We start from the raw sequence: 14,295 nt of genomic DNA on the forward strand, positions 1-14,295 counted from the left end.
CAAAATGTAAAATATTTTGGATTTCAAACATGGATAACTCTAAATTTCTACAGTAAAAGTGTCTGGAAATATTAGTATGTGTAGTCAACATAGTCCTGAAGAGAATACAAGGAGCTGATGGCCTGGATTATGGTGAAATATTAAACTACAGTGTCTCAAACATTGCATCTTTGTCAGAAAAAGACGCTCAGCACTTGTGACATTTTAAAATGTTTTGGATTTCAAACATGGATAACTCAAAATTTCTACAGTAAGAGTGTCTGAAAATATTAGTATGTGTATTCAACATAGTCCTGAAGAGAATAAGAGGAGCTGATGGCCAGGATTATGTCGAAATATTAAACTACAGTGTCTCAAACATTGCATCTTTGTCAGAAAAAGACGATTGGACTTTGTCAAAATGTAAAATATTTGCGATTTCAAACATGAATAACTCAAAATTTCTACAGTAAGAGTGTCTGGAAATATTAGTATGTGTAGTCAACATAGTCCTGAAGAGAATAAATGGAGCTGATGGCCTGGATTATGGCGAAATATTAAACTACAGTGTCTCAAACATTGCATCTTTGTCACAAAAAGACGCTCAGCACTTGTGACATTTTAAAATGTTTTGGATTTCAAACATGGATAACTCAAAATTTCTACAGTAAAAGTGTCTGGAAATATCAGTATGTGTAGTCAACATAGTCCTGAAGAGAATAAGAGGAGCTGATGGCCTGGATTATGGCGAAATATTAAACTACAGTGTCTCAAACATTGCATCTTTGTCACAAAAAGACGATTGGACTTTGTCAAAATGTAAAATATTTTGGATTTCAAACATGGATAACTCTAAATTTCTACAGTAAAAGTGTCTGGAAATATTAGTATGTGTAGTCAACATAGTCCTGAAGAGAATACAAGGAGCTGATGGCCTGGATTATGATGAAATTTTAAACTACAGTGTCTCAAACATTGCATCTTTGTCAGAAAAAGACGCTCAGCACTTGTGACATTTTAAAATGTTTTGGATTTCAAACATGGATAACTCAAAATTTCTACAGTAAGAGTGTCTGAAAATATTAGTATGTGTATTCAACATAGTCCTGAAGAGAATAAGAGGAGCTGATGGCCGGGATTATGGCGAAATATTAAACTACAGTGTCTCAAACATTGCATCTTTGTCAGAAAAAGACGATTGGACTTTGTCAAAATGTAAAATATTTTGGATTACAAACATGAATAACTCTACATTTCTACAGTAAAAGTGTCTGGAAATATCAGTATGTGTAGTCAACATAGTCCTGAAGAGAATAAGAGGAGCTGATGGCCTGGATTATGGCGAAATATTAAACTACAGTGTCTCAAACATTGCATCTTTGTCAGAAAAAGACGATTGGACTTTGTCAAAATGTAAAATATTTTGGATTTCAAACATGAATAACTCTACATTTCTACAGTAAAAGTGTCTGGTAATATTAGTATGTGTAGTCAACATAGTCCTGAAGAGAATAAGAGGAGCTGATGGCCGGGATTATGGCGAAATATTAAACTACAGTGTCTCAAACATTGCATCTTTGTCAGAAAAAGACGCTCAGCACTTGTGAAAATTTAAAATATTTGGGATTTCAAACATGGATAACTCAAAATTTCTACAGTAAAAGTGTCTGGAAATATCAGTATGTGTAGTCAACATAGTCCTGAAGAGAATAAGAGGAGCTGATGGCCTGGATTATGGTGAAATATTAAACTACAGTGTCTCAAACATTGCATCTTTGTCAAAAAAAGACGATTGGACTTTGTCAAAATATAAAATATTTTGGATTTCAAACATAAATAACTCTACATTTCTACAGTAAAAGTGTCTGGAAATATTAGTATGTGTATTCAACATAGTCCTGAAGTGAATAAGAGGAGCTGATGGCCAGGATTATGTCAAAATATTAAACTACAGTGTCTCAAACATTGCATCTTTGTCAGAAAAAGACGATTGGACTTTGTCAAAATGTAAAATATTTGCGATTTCAAACATGAATAACTCAAAATTTCTACACTAAGAATGTCTGGAAATATCAGTATGTGTAGTCAACATAGTCCTGAAGAGAATAAATGGATCTGATGGCCTGGATTATGGCGAAATATTAAACTACAGTGTCTCAAACATTGCATCTTTGTCAGAAAAAGACGCTCAGCACTTGTGACATTTTAAAATGTTTTGGATTTCAAACATGGATAACTCAAAATTTCTACAGTAAGAGTGTCTGAAAATATTAGTATGTGTATTCAACATAGTCCTGAAGAGAATAAGAGGAGCTGATGGCCAGGATTATGTCAAAATATTAAACTACAGTGTCTCAAACATTGCATCTTTGTCAGAAAAAGACGATTGGACTTTGTCAAAATGTAAAATATTTGGGATTTCAAACATGAGTAACTCTAAATTTCTACAGTAAGAGTGTCTGGAAATATCAGTATGTGTAGTCAACATAGTCCTGAAGAGAATAAATGGAGCTGATGGCCTGGATTATGGCGAAATATTAAACTACAGTGTCTCAAACATTGCATCTTTGTCACAAAAAGACGCTCAGCACTTGTGACATTTTAAAATATTTTGGATTTCAAACATGGATAACTCTAAATTTCTACAGTAAGAGTGTCTGGAAATATCAGTGTGTGTAGTCAACATAGTCCTGAAAAGAATAAATGGAGCTGATGGCCTGGATTATGGCAACATTTTAAACTACAGTGTCTCAAACATTGCACCTCTCTCATAAGATGCTATGTTGTGACAAATCTCAAACAGTATTGACATTTAGATCAAGTCTCCTTTTTTATATTATAAAGTGTCTGTACTGATTCTGATAAATATTTTACATCGTAACATGTCCATATGTGAAAACTTAAATTATATTTACTATTAACATAAATGAATGGGCTATATGGTTGGGAGTATACTTATTAACACCCAATTTATTCTTAGCCTTTTTATTAAAAAAAATATTTTATTATTTGATAAGAGTAGCTAGTGTATTTTTTCTCTAAACATTCATTTGACTTTTCACTGTTCTAAAATTCATTTGAAAACCGGACTTTAGCCGTTGTTGCTCTGTTACCGTAAAGCTGAGAATGCGAGAGCAGTGAAAATTCAGGAGCGGCTCATTTGACACCGCAGTTCCGAATGACGGCTGGCTTGACCGCAGTCCCCCTCCTCAGTGTGTTACTGTAATGCTCTGTGGTTTTAGCAGGCTTTCAACTCGTGATTGCAGATTCACTCATTTAACTTCCAGGCAGAAACTTTGTAATACTTTAACCTGAGCAACCCCTGCCTCCTTGCTTCTAAAAGCAAGTCCCAAAAAGCTGACGAGAAATGAACTGCTATTCACCCATTATGTTCATCAGAATAACATTCTTATTCTACTAAACTTTAACATGATGTTGTTCCTACAATTTTTTTTTAAAGGTTTTTGCTGAGGTGCAAATTATTTAAGTTATAAACTGTCCAATCAGATGGCTCAAAAGGTGGCCTCAGAAAGTTCAGTGTTTGACAGATTTTCAGAAATGGCTGTGCTTTCTAACAGGCTCATTGGATACTGTGGTTGCCATAGAAATGTAGACAAACTAAGGACGTCCGGTTCCCACATTAGGTGACATCACACATGATTCATCTAGTTATATTATACAGTCAATGGTTCTCAAACTTACACGTATGAAAGTACGGAACAACCACTTTCAGGAGGAGTCTGCACAGCCAGCATCCATCTTTGCAATTTCAATCATCTTTGTGATCTTCACTGGTGTCCATGGATTACATGAAATCTTTCCACCTTTATCCACCTTTGTCATGGTAGGGAGAACACGTCAATGGAAGGGTGGGGTCATCTAAGATGGCACAAGGGTTAAAGGTTAATGCAAGTTCGAGTTCTAAAGCGTGTAGAAACTTGCTAGCTGGATCCATTTGTAGAGTGGGTGGTCTTTACGGGCTCTTTGGGGTTTGAACATGGTTTTCTGTGATGACAGCAGATGATCTGACAAGGCTGAACTAAAAACCTGACCATTAAATCCACTGAAGATTGTAGAATAGACGTTTGTCCTTGATAACAAAATTTATTGAATCACAAAGTAATCGTTTTCTATGGGTGACATCTCACTCACTCGGTCAAGTTCTCATATACAGTCAATCAGGGTAAAGATAAAATTGTAGATCTACATTTATCTCAGTGTTTGTGAAGGTTCTCAGTCATCCAGGTCACATTGTCTTGAAGTTGAGTCAGGTGTTTGAAACCTAATCAGTTACCTGCTGTTTGTTTTTCTTAACTTTTTTTTTGCCAAGACAGAGGCTTGGGCGTGATTCATTTCAATGAGCATAAAAGAGGAACTTGACAAACCATGAAAGACAAGACAAGCAACAAAGTTTCTTCTTTACCTTACATGGGCATGATGACTGTGTCACCACCACTGCAGTCTACTTAGAAATCAACTGTTCTGCAGCTCACAGCGTCCAAACTCACACTGTTCTGTTCCCATGCCAAGAAAATAGTCAAAAATACACTTTCATCAAGGGATTGGAGCTACAAAGAGCCTTAAAAGCCTTGAAATAATGCTTGAGTGCAGATCATTTTCAAAAGATGTTTGTGTAAGCGGCCATGGTGCAGCAGGGCGGTCGACCCATGATCGTAAGATTGCAGGTTCGATTCCCGCCTTGCACACGAATGTGTCGAAGTGTCCTTGGGCAAGAACACTGAACCCCACCTTGCCTCTGGTGGGAGGTTGGGGCCAGTGTTCGGCAGTGGAGCCGCCACCAGTGTGTGAATGTGTGTGTGAATGGGTGAATGGGTCTGTGACTGTAAAGCACTTTGGGCCTTATAGGTAGAACAGCGCTGTATAAATATATGCCATTTACTAACATGTGAAAAACATTGCTATATTGTATTTTTGCATTTTAATTTCAACAAAATGCAAACCAAAAAGAGGTATTCTGCATTCATGTGGTGTTGGATTTTTTTTCTCTGATGTTCACGTGTGATTCCCTAGTCGGATAGTCATTTTTTTTTTTTTTTCAGTCATTCCAACAGCACTTGAATGCAGCATCTCTGTAAGTTTGTGTTTTTCCCTGAAGGACCTCAACCCCTTGGTCAGCTGCCACTAAAAGTTTTTAAAAAATAATTCCAAAATGTTCTATTTAAAGAATATATATATATTTTCAATCAAATTTAAAGCATTTTTCTTTCAGAGACTATGTTATTTCTTTATCTGATTAGGTGGATTGCCAAAACCCGCCCCTGATCTGGTCTAACCATCTGTCTGTCAATTTTTAGAACCATTTGTGAGTCAAAAAGTTTGCCCACCCCTGGCCTTCACTGACAGCTGATAAAATTAACCTAAAATTTCAGAATGCAGCATGGAAGCCCACATTCTTATAATTTACATTATAAGAAAATTACATTTGTGCTGTCAATGTTCTCCTCAGAATGGACAATTGTGCAGCTTTTATTTTGTTAATTAAATCCCGTTTTAATGATTTTAGCTGTGTCTTTAGCTGCAGACCAACATCCATTCAAAGTCTATTTGCGTTAGTTATGACTCCATTTCTCACCTGTTGGTAGCTAATATATAACATCTGTATCTCTTCAAATTCAACTATTTCTGATGTTGCAGCTCCACCCTGTGGACAAACAGGGAACATAGATCAATAAAATTATGTATTTTGTTACTGATGTGTAATCAAAAACTAAGGAATCTAAACTCTAAAATCTAACTTTTGAACACAAGTTTCCCTTTTTTCTGCAGTTGCAGGGGGAAATAAACAGTAAATTGAAAATTTTTGAAAACCCTTGACCTGCAAAATAATAATTTTGTTTTTGTCCCAGTTAATCTTCATTTTCTTTTATATTCTAAATATTAAAACAAACTGAACTCATACACACAAAAACCTGACTGGAAATTATTAAACCGATACATAATCAAATCCTATTTGCTAATATGTTCAGTTCAGTGGTGTTGTGGTAGAGTGTACTCCCTGAGACTGGAAGGTTGTGAGTTCAAATCCCAGGCATATCAAAAACCCTGAAAATGGGACCCAGTGCCTCTTTGCTTAACACTCAGCATTAAGCAGTTGTAGTGGAAGGTTAAACCACCAAATAATTACTGAGTGTGACAGTGTCTGCAGCTCACTGCTTCCCCAAATGATGGGTTGAATGTGGAGAACACATTTCAAACAGTTAATTGGATTTTAACGTTTTCTATGAATACAGAGGATTAAAAATTAATGTGATGATTCATGTGATGACATTTGAGCTGCAACTTTCCACACTTTCAGTTTATCACACTAAATGAAACAAAATCAGAGAAAGGATGGACCTATGCCATTGAAAAATCATTTAAAAATGAAATAACCTGCTTCTAATCAACATTGGAAAATATTGGATAGATAGAGGTACGATAGGTTTATTTTATTATAATGTAAAAATGACTGCGGACAATTTTCTGCAGAGTAGCAATAGTTCATCACAAATTTACCTCTGAATGGTGGCTGGGACTGTGGTGCAGAGTAAACGTTCACCCTCGTTTCCCATCATCCATCTGTTTACACAGCCCTTCACACCCCAAACCCAAAATTACCAGTGCAACAAAAACAGCAAGCGATATTGGAGCCATCCAGCTGTACAGTTTTGAGCCAGATGCCAGGTCAGACGAGGAAAACAAAGACGTTAAAGCATCTGTTTGTCTACAAGTGGATGCATCAGAATGGAGCAGAGCAGGGAGCTGATCCACAAGTGCACAATAACTAAAAAGAAATAAAAATACAATTGTAAAAGTATACAGAAAAGATGATAGTTAAAAGGCAGTACTTAAATAGCACAATAGTAAAAAAACAATAGAAAATCAAAAAGCTGTGGTAAAAAGACAGCTCCTCCAGGGTTTCCAGGGGATCGATTGAAAGTGAATGGTGCTGAACTTGATGTCATGTATGGACAAAGCAAGTGTTTTTTGTAGAATTCAGCCCACACAAACTTGAATGAGGGTTTGCAGTACAGCATGTTTAGTGGTAATTCCGTCAGAAACAAACATCTGGGTTTTTTTAAGAGCACGCTTAAAGCATCATTGAACACCACCTGCAAATTTGAGATCTTGTCTTTAGTAATCATGATTGTACTTTTTCCTGCATTAAACGTAATGTCGTTATCAACCCCATAATCTGAGCAGATGTTTAGTAGTCGTTGAAGACCAGCAGTCCTTGGACTCAACACAACTACAGATTTATGAGTAATAAAAACTTTGACTCTTACAGAGGTGGGAAAAAGAAAACGGTAACGTCAGCCTCTTTTATTTAATTCAGCACAAAGTGAAAGTCCAAATCCAAAACAGCCTTAAGTCAAGCTGGACTGGATTGAGTCACCATCTGTGCAGTGTTGACACATTTAATAAATAAAAAAAATATATATATTAATTTAATAACCAGCTTTGTGAAAATATAACTTTATTGCATAGTTTATAAGTAGCACATAAAAATATAGAAGCCCTCTTGAACAAGTTCACACCAAAACCTTTGAAAATGAGGAATCCTAACCCAAACATTCTTTTGATCGGTAACGGCTGTGGTTTACTAATAAATAGACACGTTCTGGGATTTACCAGCAGCAAACAGTTCAAATACAATCAAAGCTGACTCAGCATTTTTCTAAACATGACTAAACTGTCTTTCTGCTGCATTACCTCCCCGCCCCCCTCCAAGTGTCAACTGTGTGAGACACTCCCATTCCCATAAAAGGTAGAAGTTGCTCAATCACAATATGATCATAAGCACCATGGTTATGCGTTTGGAGCGGGGAAAAATGTTTGAGCTGAAAAATAAGACATTTATTTTCAATGAACTGCTAAAACACTTTAAACTAGAGTAAGTATGACCTGAGTTCTTTAAGTAACAAACAAGCCCCCTACTTACCTGAATCCAGGTTATTCTGTTTTCAAAAAGGAAAGATTTCAGCCAAAAGTTGGGATTGAAGCCTGAAAATGAACCTTTACTTTGTTAACAGAAGCCAAACCCTGATCCAATAATTCTGTTAATTTCTTAATGAACAGTTACAAAAAAAAAACAAAGTTTGATATGATGGTAGATTCAAAGAAAACTTGCAAAACAGTAATAAAATGATATGAATTTGTTGCAAAAACAGATAGTCCCTCTTTCTCTGTGTTGGTTGCAGTCGCCAACACTCACAGAATCCCTCTGCTGCAAAGGGATAACTGTTTCCCTGGAAACAGCCATTCTGCTCAGACTCTGCAGAGCTCCATGTTCCAGTGCCTCTTTTTCACAATATGTTTTGTTTAAATAGTTAAAAGTTTCACTTTTGCACCAGTTTCAGTCACAGGTGTTTTGCTTGTTTCCTTTTCTTCCATTTCAATCTGAACCTGTTCCTGGTCGCGTGGAGTGTAATGCCCTCGAGCACATCTGCAGCCTCCAGCTCTCCATTTCCAGACAACCCACAGGAGGAGCGCCAGGAGCAGCAAAATGATGGCGACGGCGGCAGCAGAAACTCCTGCAGTCACTTTGTCGATGCAGATGTTTGAAGAAAGACACACCACTGACAGACAAAAAACATTTGCAAAAGTTTAGAGAGGAAAAAAAACGACAACATAGGCATTTCCTGGTGAGTATCTAAAAGTCGGATATTTCCAGAATCTGGGTCATAACAGAAGTTAAACTTACTGGTAGCTGGCTGACTCTTGACCACAAAGAGGCTGCAGTTCACTGGCAGGAACAAAAAAAAGGAAGTGAATCAGAGTAATGAGCTGGTTATAATTTGATAAAACACCTTGAGCAGCTTACCAGAGCAGGAAGCCTCCAGCTGAACCTAAAAACAAAAAAAACAAAAAAAAAAGAACAAACAAGTTATGATTTATGGAAACATTCTGGGGAGGCAGTGTCTCAACTGCCATATTTGACCTTACCTAAATTCATGAAAAGTAAAAAGATGGACTTTCAACAAAATGCAAAGTAATAATGAATGGTTGATTAATTACTGCTCTTTACAGCTAATTAATCCATTAACTAATAATTAAGGTTTTTATAAGACTTTTGGGCTAAAACCAACTATCCAGCAACACTGGTCAATGCTTTGTATTTTTAAAATAAATCCTATTAATGATATAAAAATTAACATAATTATAGGTCATTATTCACTCTTTGCATACCCTGCTCTGTGTGTGTGTGTAATTTTTACCCCGCCACATTCCCGCTTGTGTAGCAGAAAGTCTTTGCATCCTCTCAGCTCCACAGAGGTAAGGGTGTGGTTCATCACCAGGTTCCTGTCTGCCTTTTCACTGATGTCTTTAATGACGGTCCCCTGAAGCAAGAAAAGTCCCACTGTCATACATTTTTTCTGATGTAAAACAAAGCCTTTAAAGGGACTATACTATGCTAGTCTTAGGCCTTTTATGGTAAACAATATCCATGTAGACACATATGAATATTTACTTCTTAAATATGAGTTATTTTCCAGAGCTTTTGGAGCACAATCATGAAACACTTCTCTGTTCAGAAGCAAACTACTTCTGATATTCTGTAACAAACAGACAATAAACAAAACCAAAAAACTGACATTCCTGTCTTCCCAGGACGTGATGCATTTAGGAGAGTTGGGATTCTCTGAGGTCTGGTATCTGAAAGAACCCTCTTTTGACTTTGTGACGCTGCAATTTAGATGTGAAGTTGCTGCAGCAGCTGCAGAAAGCAGGACGATCAGAAGAGCTGGAACAGAAGAAGGCAGGAGAATGTGATTGACAGCCACCAGGCATCAAGGTGATCTCTGTAAACACAGGCACGCTTCTAGAGACGGGTTAGGTCACCAGCGCATGAGGATGGGACGGGTGTTACGGGGAAATTAGTGTTGCAGCGACACAACAGGAGCTGCAAACTGCACACAGACAAGTCACGTGTGGGGGGCTTTTCCAACGAAGCACAATACAAGACGTACAGCACAGATTCACGGAAGCAGCCAGAGTAATCACGCATTAGTACTGATGATCATTCATAATGCATTCGAGCAGTCTTTGCGTTTAAGACACGTTTTGTACATTTACAGAAGTGGCTTTGAAGCTCTGAACTCCTCAGAAAGACAGAATGCCGTTTCCACGCAGGATTTCCTTTAATACGCCTGAACGCAACTGTCACCTCTCGCATTCATGTTGCCGTGAAATACGAAAAACACTCAGAAAAAAAAAAATCCCGATAAACTCACCGGCTTCCTTCATAGCTTCAGGATGAAGAGTGAGAAGACAGTGACCTACTTCAAAGCTACAACCCGTTTGATGAGGAGCGTTCACACGCGAGATTTTTTATTATGAAGATGGCATCACCCACGTGCTCAAACCGCCCCCCCATGTACACCGTGTTACTGTAATGCTCTGTGGTTGAGTCTCAACGATTTTTGCGAAGTCACTCCTTCAGCATCCAGGCAGAAACAAACTTTGTAATACTTTAACCTGATCATCCCCCGCCCCCTTTCTAAAAGAAAGTTCCAAAAAGCTGAAATCCCACAGACTTCTATCAAGAAATAAACAGCCATTATGGTCATCAGAATAATGATTCTTATTCTACTAACCTTCATTACTATGATGTTGCTCCTACATTTACATTTTTGTATATACATTTTTGCTGTAGCGCAAATCATTGAAGTTATAAACTGACCAGATGCCTCAATAAAAGAAGGTGGCCTCAGGACGGCTGGTTGTGAGGACGGCAGGCAGGCAGGCTGTAAGGACGGCAGGCAGGCAGGCTGTAAGGACGGCAGGCAGGCAGGCTGTAAGGACGGCAGGCAGGCAGGCTGTAAGGACGGCAGGCAGGCAGGCTGTAAGGACGGCAGGCAGGCAGGCTGTAAGGACGGCAGGCAGGCAGGCTGTAAGGACGGCAGGCAGGCAGGCTGTAAGGACGGCAGGCAGGCTGTAAGGACGGCAGGCAGGCTGTAAGGACGGCAGGCAGGCTGTAAGGACGGCAGGCAGGCTGTAAGGACGGCAGGCAGGCTGTAAGGACGGCAGGCAGGCTGTAAGGACGGCAGGCAGGCTGTAAGGACGGCAGGCAGGCAGGCTGTAAGGACGGCAGGCAGGCAGGCTGTAAGGACGGCAGGCAGGCAGGCTGTAAGGACGGCAGGCAGGCAGGCTGTAAGGACAGCAGGCAGGCAGGCTGTAAGGACAGCAGGCAGGCAGGACGGCAGGCAGGCAGGCTGTAAGGACGGCAGGCAGGCAGGCAGGACGGCAGGCAGGCAGGCAGGCAGGCAGGACGGCAGGCAGGCAGGCTGTAAGGACGGCAGGCAGGCAGGACGGCAGGCAGGCAGGCTGTAAGGACGGCAGGCAGGCAGGCTGTAAGGACGGCAGGCAGGCAGGCTGTAAGGACGGCAGGCAGGCAGGCTGTAAGGACGGCAGGCTGTAAGGACGGCAGGCAGGCTGTAAGGACGGCAGGCAGGCTGTAAGGACGGCAGGCAGGCTGTAAGGACGGCAGGCAGGCTGTAAGGACGGCAGGCAGGCTGTAAGGACGGCAGGCAGGCAGGCTGTAAGGACGGCAGGCAGGCAGGCTGTAAGGACGGCAGGCAGGCAGGCTGTAAGGACGGCAGGCTGTAAGGACGGCAGGCAGGCTGTAAGGACGGCAGGCAGGCTGTAAGGACGGCAGGCAGGCTGTAAGGACGGCAGGCAGGCTGTAAGGACGGCAGGCAGGCTGTAAGGACGGCAGGCAGGCTGTAAGGACGGCAGGGAGGCTGTAAGGACGGCAGGCAGGCTGTAAGGACGGCAGGCAGGCTGTAAGGACGGCAGGCAGGCACAGGGTGAACAATGCTCTGGCGCTGGCTGGAGGTCCTTCCCAGGAATAAATCAAATCTGTGATGGCCAGCAGGTGTGGAGGTCTCTGATTGTGGAGATGAGCAGCAGGTGTTGTGCCCCAAGAAGGAGGCATGCTCAACAGACCCACAACAACCAAGCTCACTAAGGATGCCCGGATCCAACATTGGGTGACATCACACACGATTCATCTAGTTATATTATACAGTCAATGGTTCTCAAACTTACACGTATAAAAGTAAGGAACAACCACTTTCAGGAAGAGTCTGCGCAGCCAGCATCCATATTTGCAAAAGTTTGAATGAAGGGTCTGTTCATATGATTTATGGTCAGGGCTGCGTATGAGAACTGCACTGAGTGAACCCTCCCCCGTGGTGTTCCAAACAGGAATTACCCGTTGGTAAATCCAATCGACTTCTAGAGAGAAATAAACAGTTATTACTTAGTCATTCTATATGTCAGAATAACCATTCTTGCTCTGATACCTTTTTAGCACTCTTGATTGTCGAGAGTGGCTGGCTATTGACTGTCAAGAAGTAACCATTTTCCATGGGTGACAATTGGTCAGGGTAAAGATAAAATTGTAGATCTACATTTATCTCAGTAGTGTGTTTGTGAAGGTTCTCAGTCATCCAGGTCACATTGTCTTGAAGTTGAGTCAAGTGTTTAAAACCTTATCAGTTACCTGCTGTTTGTTTTTCTTAACTTTTTTTTTCCAAGACAGAGCTTGTGCGTGATTCGTTTCAATGAGCATAAAAGAGGAACTTGACAAACCATGAAAGACAAGACAAGCAACAAAGTTTCTTCTTTACCTTACATGGGCACGATGACTGTGTCACCACCACTGCAGTCTACTTAGAAATCAACTGTTCTGCAGCTCACAGCGTCCAAACTCACACTGTTCTGTTCCCCAGCCAAGAAAATAGTTGAAAATACACTTTCATCAAGGGATTGTAAGCTACAAAGAGCCTTAAAAGCCTTGACATTATGCCGGAGTGCAGAACATTTTCAAAAGATGTTTACTAAAATGTGACAAACACTGCTTTAAGCATTTTTTATTTTAATTTCGACAAAATGCAACCCAACTAGAGGTATTCTGCATTCATGCGGTGTTGGAAGATTTGTTGTTTTTTCTAATGTTCATGTGTGTTTCCCTAGTTGGATAGTCATTTTTTTCCTTACAACAGCACTTGAATGCAGCATTTCTCTAAGCTTGCATTTTTCCCTGAAGGACCTCAACCCTGAGAGCTGGAAAGATCACAAAAGACAGTTCCCACCCTGGCTCTGTTTGACCTGTTTGACCTGCTGTTGTGCTCGGGAAGGCGTTACAGGTGCATCAGATCAAGGACAAACCACCTTAAGAACAGTTTTTTCCCCATAACCATCCTGAACTCACACATGCACTAACAGCTCCACAAATTTAAAGATTTTTTTCTTTCAGAGACTGTTATTTTCTTTATCTGATTAGGTGGATTACCCAAAAACGCCCCTGATCCGCACCTGGTCTAGCCCGTCTGTCGATTTTTAGAACCATTTGTGTTATAAAAAGTTTGCCCACCCCTGGCCTTCACCAACGACTGATAAAATTGACCTAAAATTTCAGAATCCAGCATGGAAACCCACATTTAATTTGTCTACATCTTTTAATTTACATTATAAGAAAATAACATTTGTGCTGACAATCTTCTACTCAGAATGGACAATTGTGCAGCTTTTATTTTGTTAATTAAATCCCGCTTTTCTGCTTTTTAGCTGTGTCTTTAGCTGCAGACCAACATCGATTCAAAGTCTTTTTTGCATTAGTCATGACCCCATTTCTCCTGTGTTGGTAGATCTGTATCTCTTCAACTTCAACTATTTCTGATGTTGCAGCTCCACCCTTTGGACAAACAGGGAACATAAATAAATCAATAAAATCTTGGTTTTTTTAAAAAATAATGTGTAATCAAGAACTAAGGAAAAATATATGTTTAAGTCAGATCTAACCTTTGAACATAAGTTTCCCTTTTTTTTCAATTGCAAGGGCTAAAAAAAACAGTAAAGTTGGGGGGAAAAAACATTGAAAAACCCTTGACCTGCACAATGATATTAAAACCAAAGGCAGTTTTTTTTGTCCTATTTTATCTTAATTTTCTTTTATATTCTAATTATTAAAACAAACTGAACTTTTAAACACAAAACCTGACTGGGAACTATAAAACTGATACATACTCAAATCCTTTTTGCTAATATGTTCAGTTCGGTGGTCTTGTGGTAGAGTGTACACCCTGAGATTGGAAGGTTGTGAGTTCAAATCCCAGTCATAACAAAAACTCTGAAAATGGGACCCAGTGCCTCATTGCTTGACAGCTCAGCATTGAGGAGGGTTAAAACACCAAATGATTCCTGAGTGTAACAGTGTCTGCAGCTGATTGGATTTGAACTTTTTCAATGAATGAAGAAGATTTAAAAAAACTGTACAGATTCATTTGATGACATTTGAGCTGCAACTTT

The 14,295-nt window shown here is 39.8% G+C and overlaps 1 protein-coding gene across 1 annotated transcript; it reads right to left on the bottom strand.

Moving 5' to 3' along the window:
- Positions 1 to 7,439: 7,439 nt before the first annotated feature.
- On the bottom strand, positions 7,440 to 10,291 carry LOC110014965. The gene is made up of 6 exons (XM_020702579.2): positions 10,215 to 10,291; positions 9,576 to 9,724; positions 9,198 to 9,320; positions 8,804 to 8,828; positions 8,684 to 8,725; positions 7,440 to 8,558 (listed from the first exon to the last, which is right to left on the bottom strand). The coding sequence occupies exons 1-6, from the start codon at positions 10,225 to 10,227 to the stop codon at positions 8,302 to 8,304; spliced, it is 609 nt and encodes a 202-aa protein (XP_020558238.1). The 5' UTR covers positions 10,228 to 10,291; the 3' UTR covers positions 7,440 to 8,301.
- Positions 10,292 to 14,295: the final 4,004 nt, after the last annotated feature.

This window comes from Oryzias latipes, chromosome 4, assembly GCF_002234675.1.
Source record: "Oryzias latipes chromosome 4, ASM223467v1".
Lineage (NCBI taxonomy): Eukaryota > Metazoa > Chordata > Actinopteri > Beloniformes > Adrianichthyidae > Oryzias > Oryzias latipes.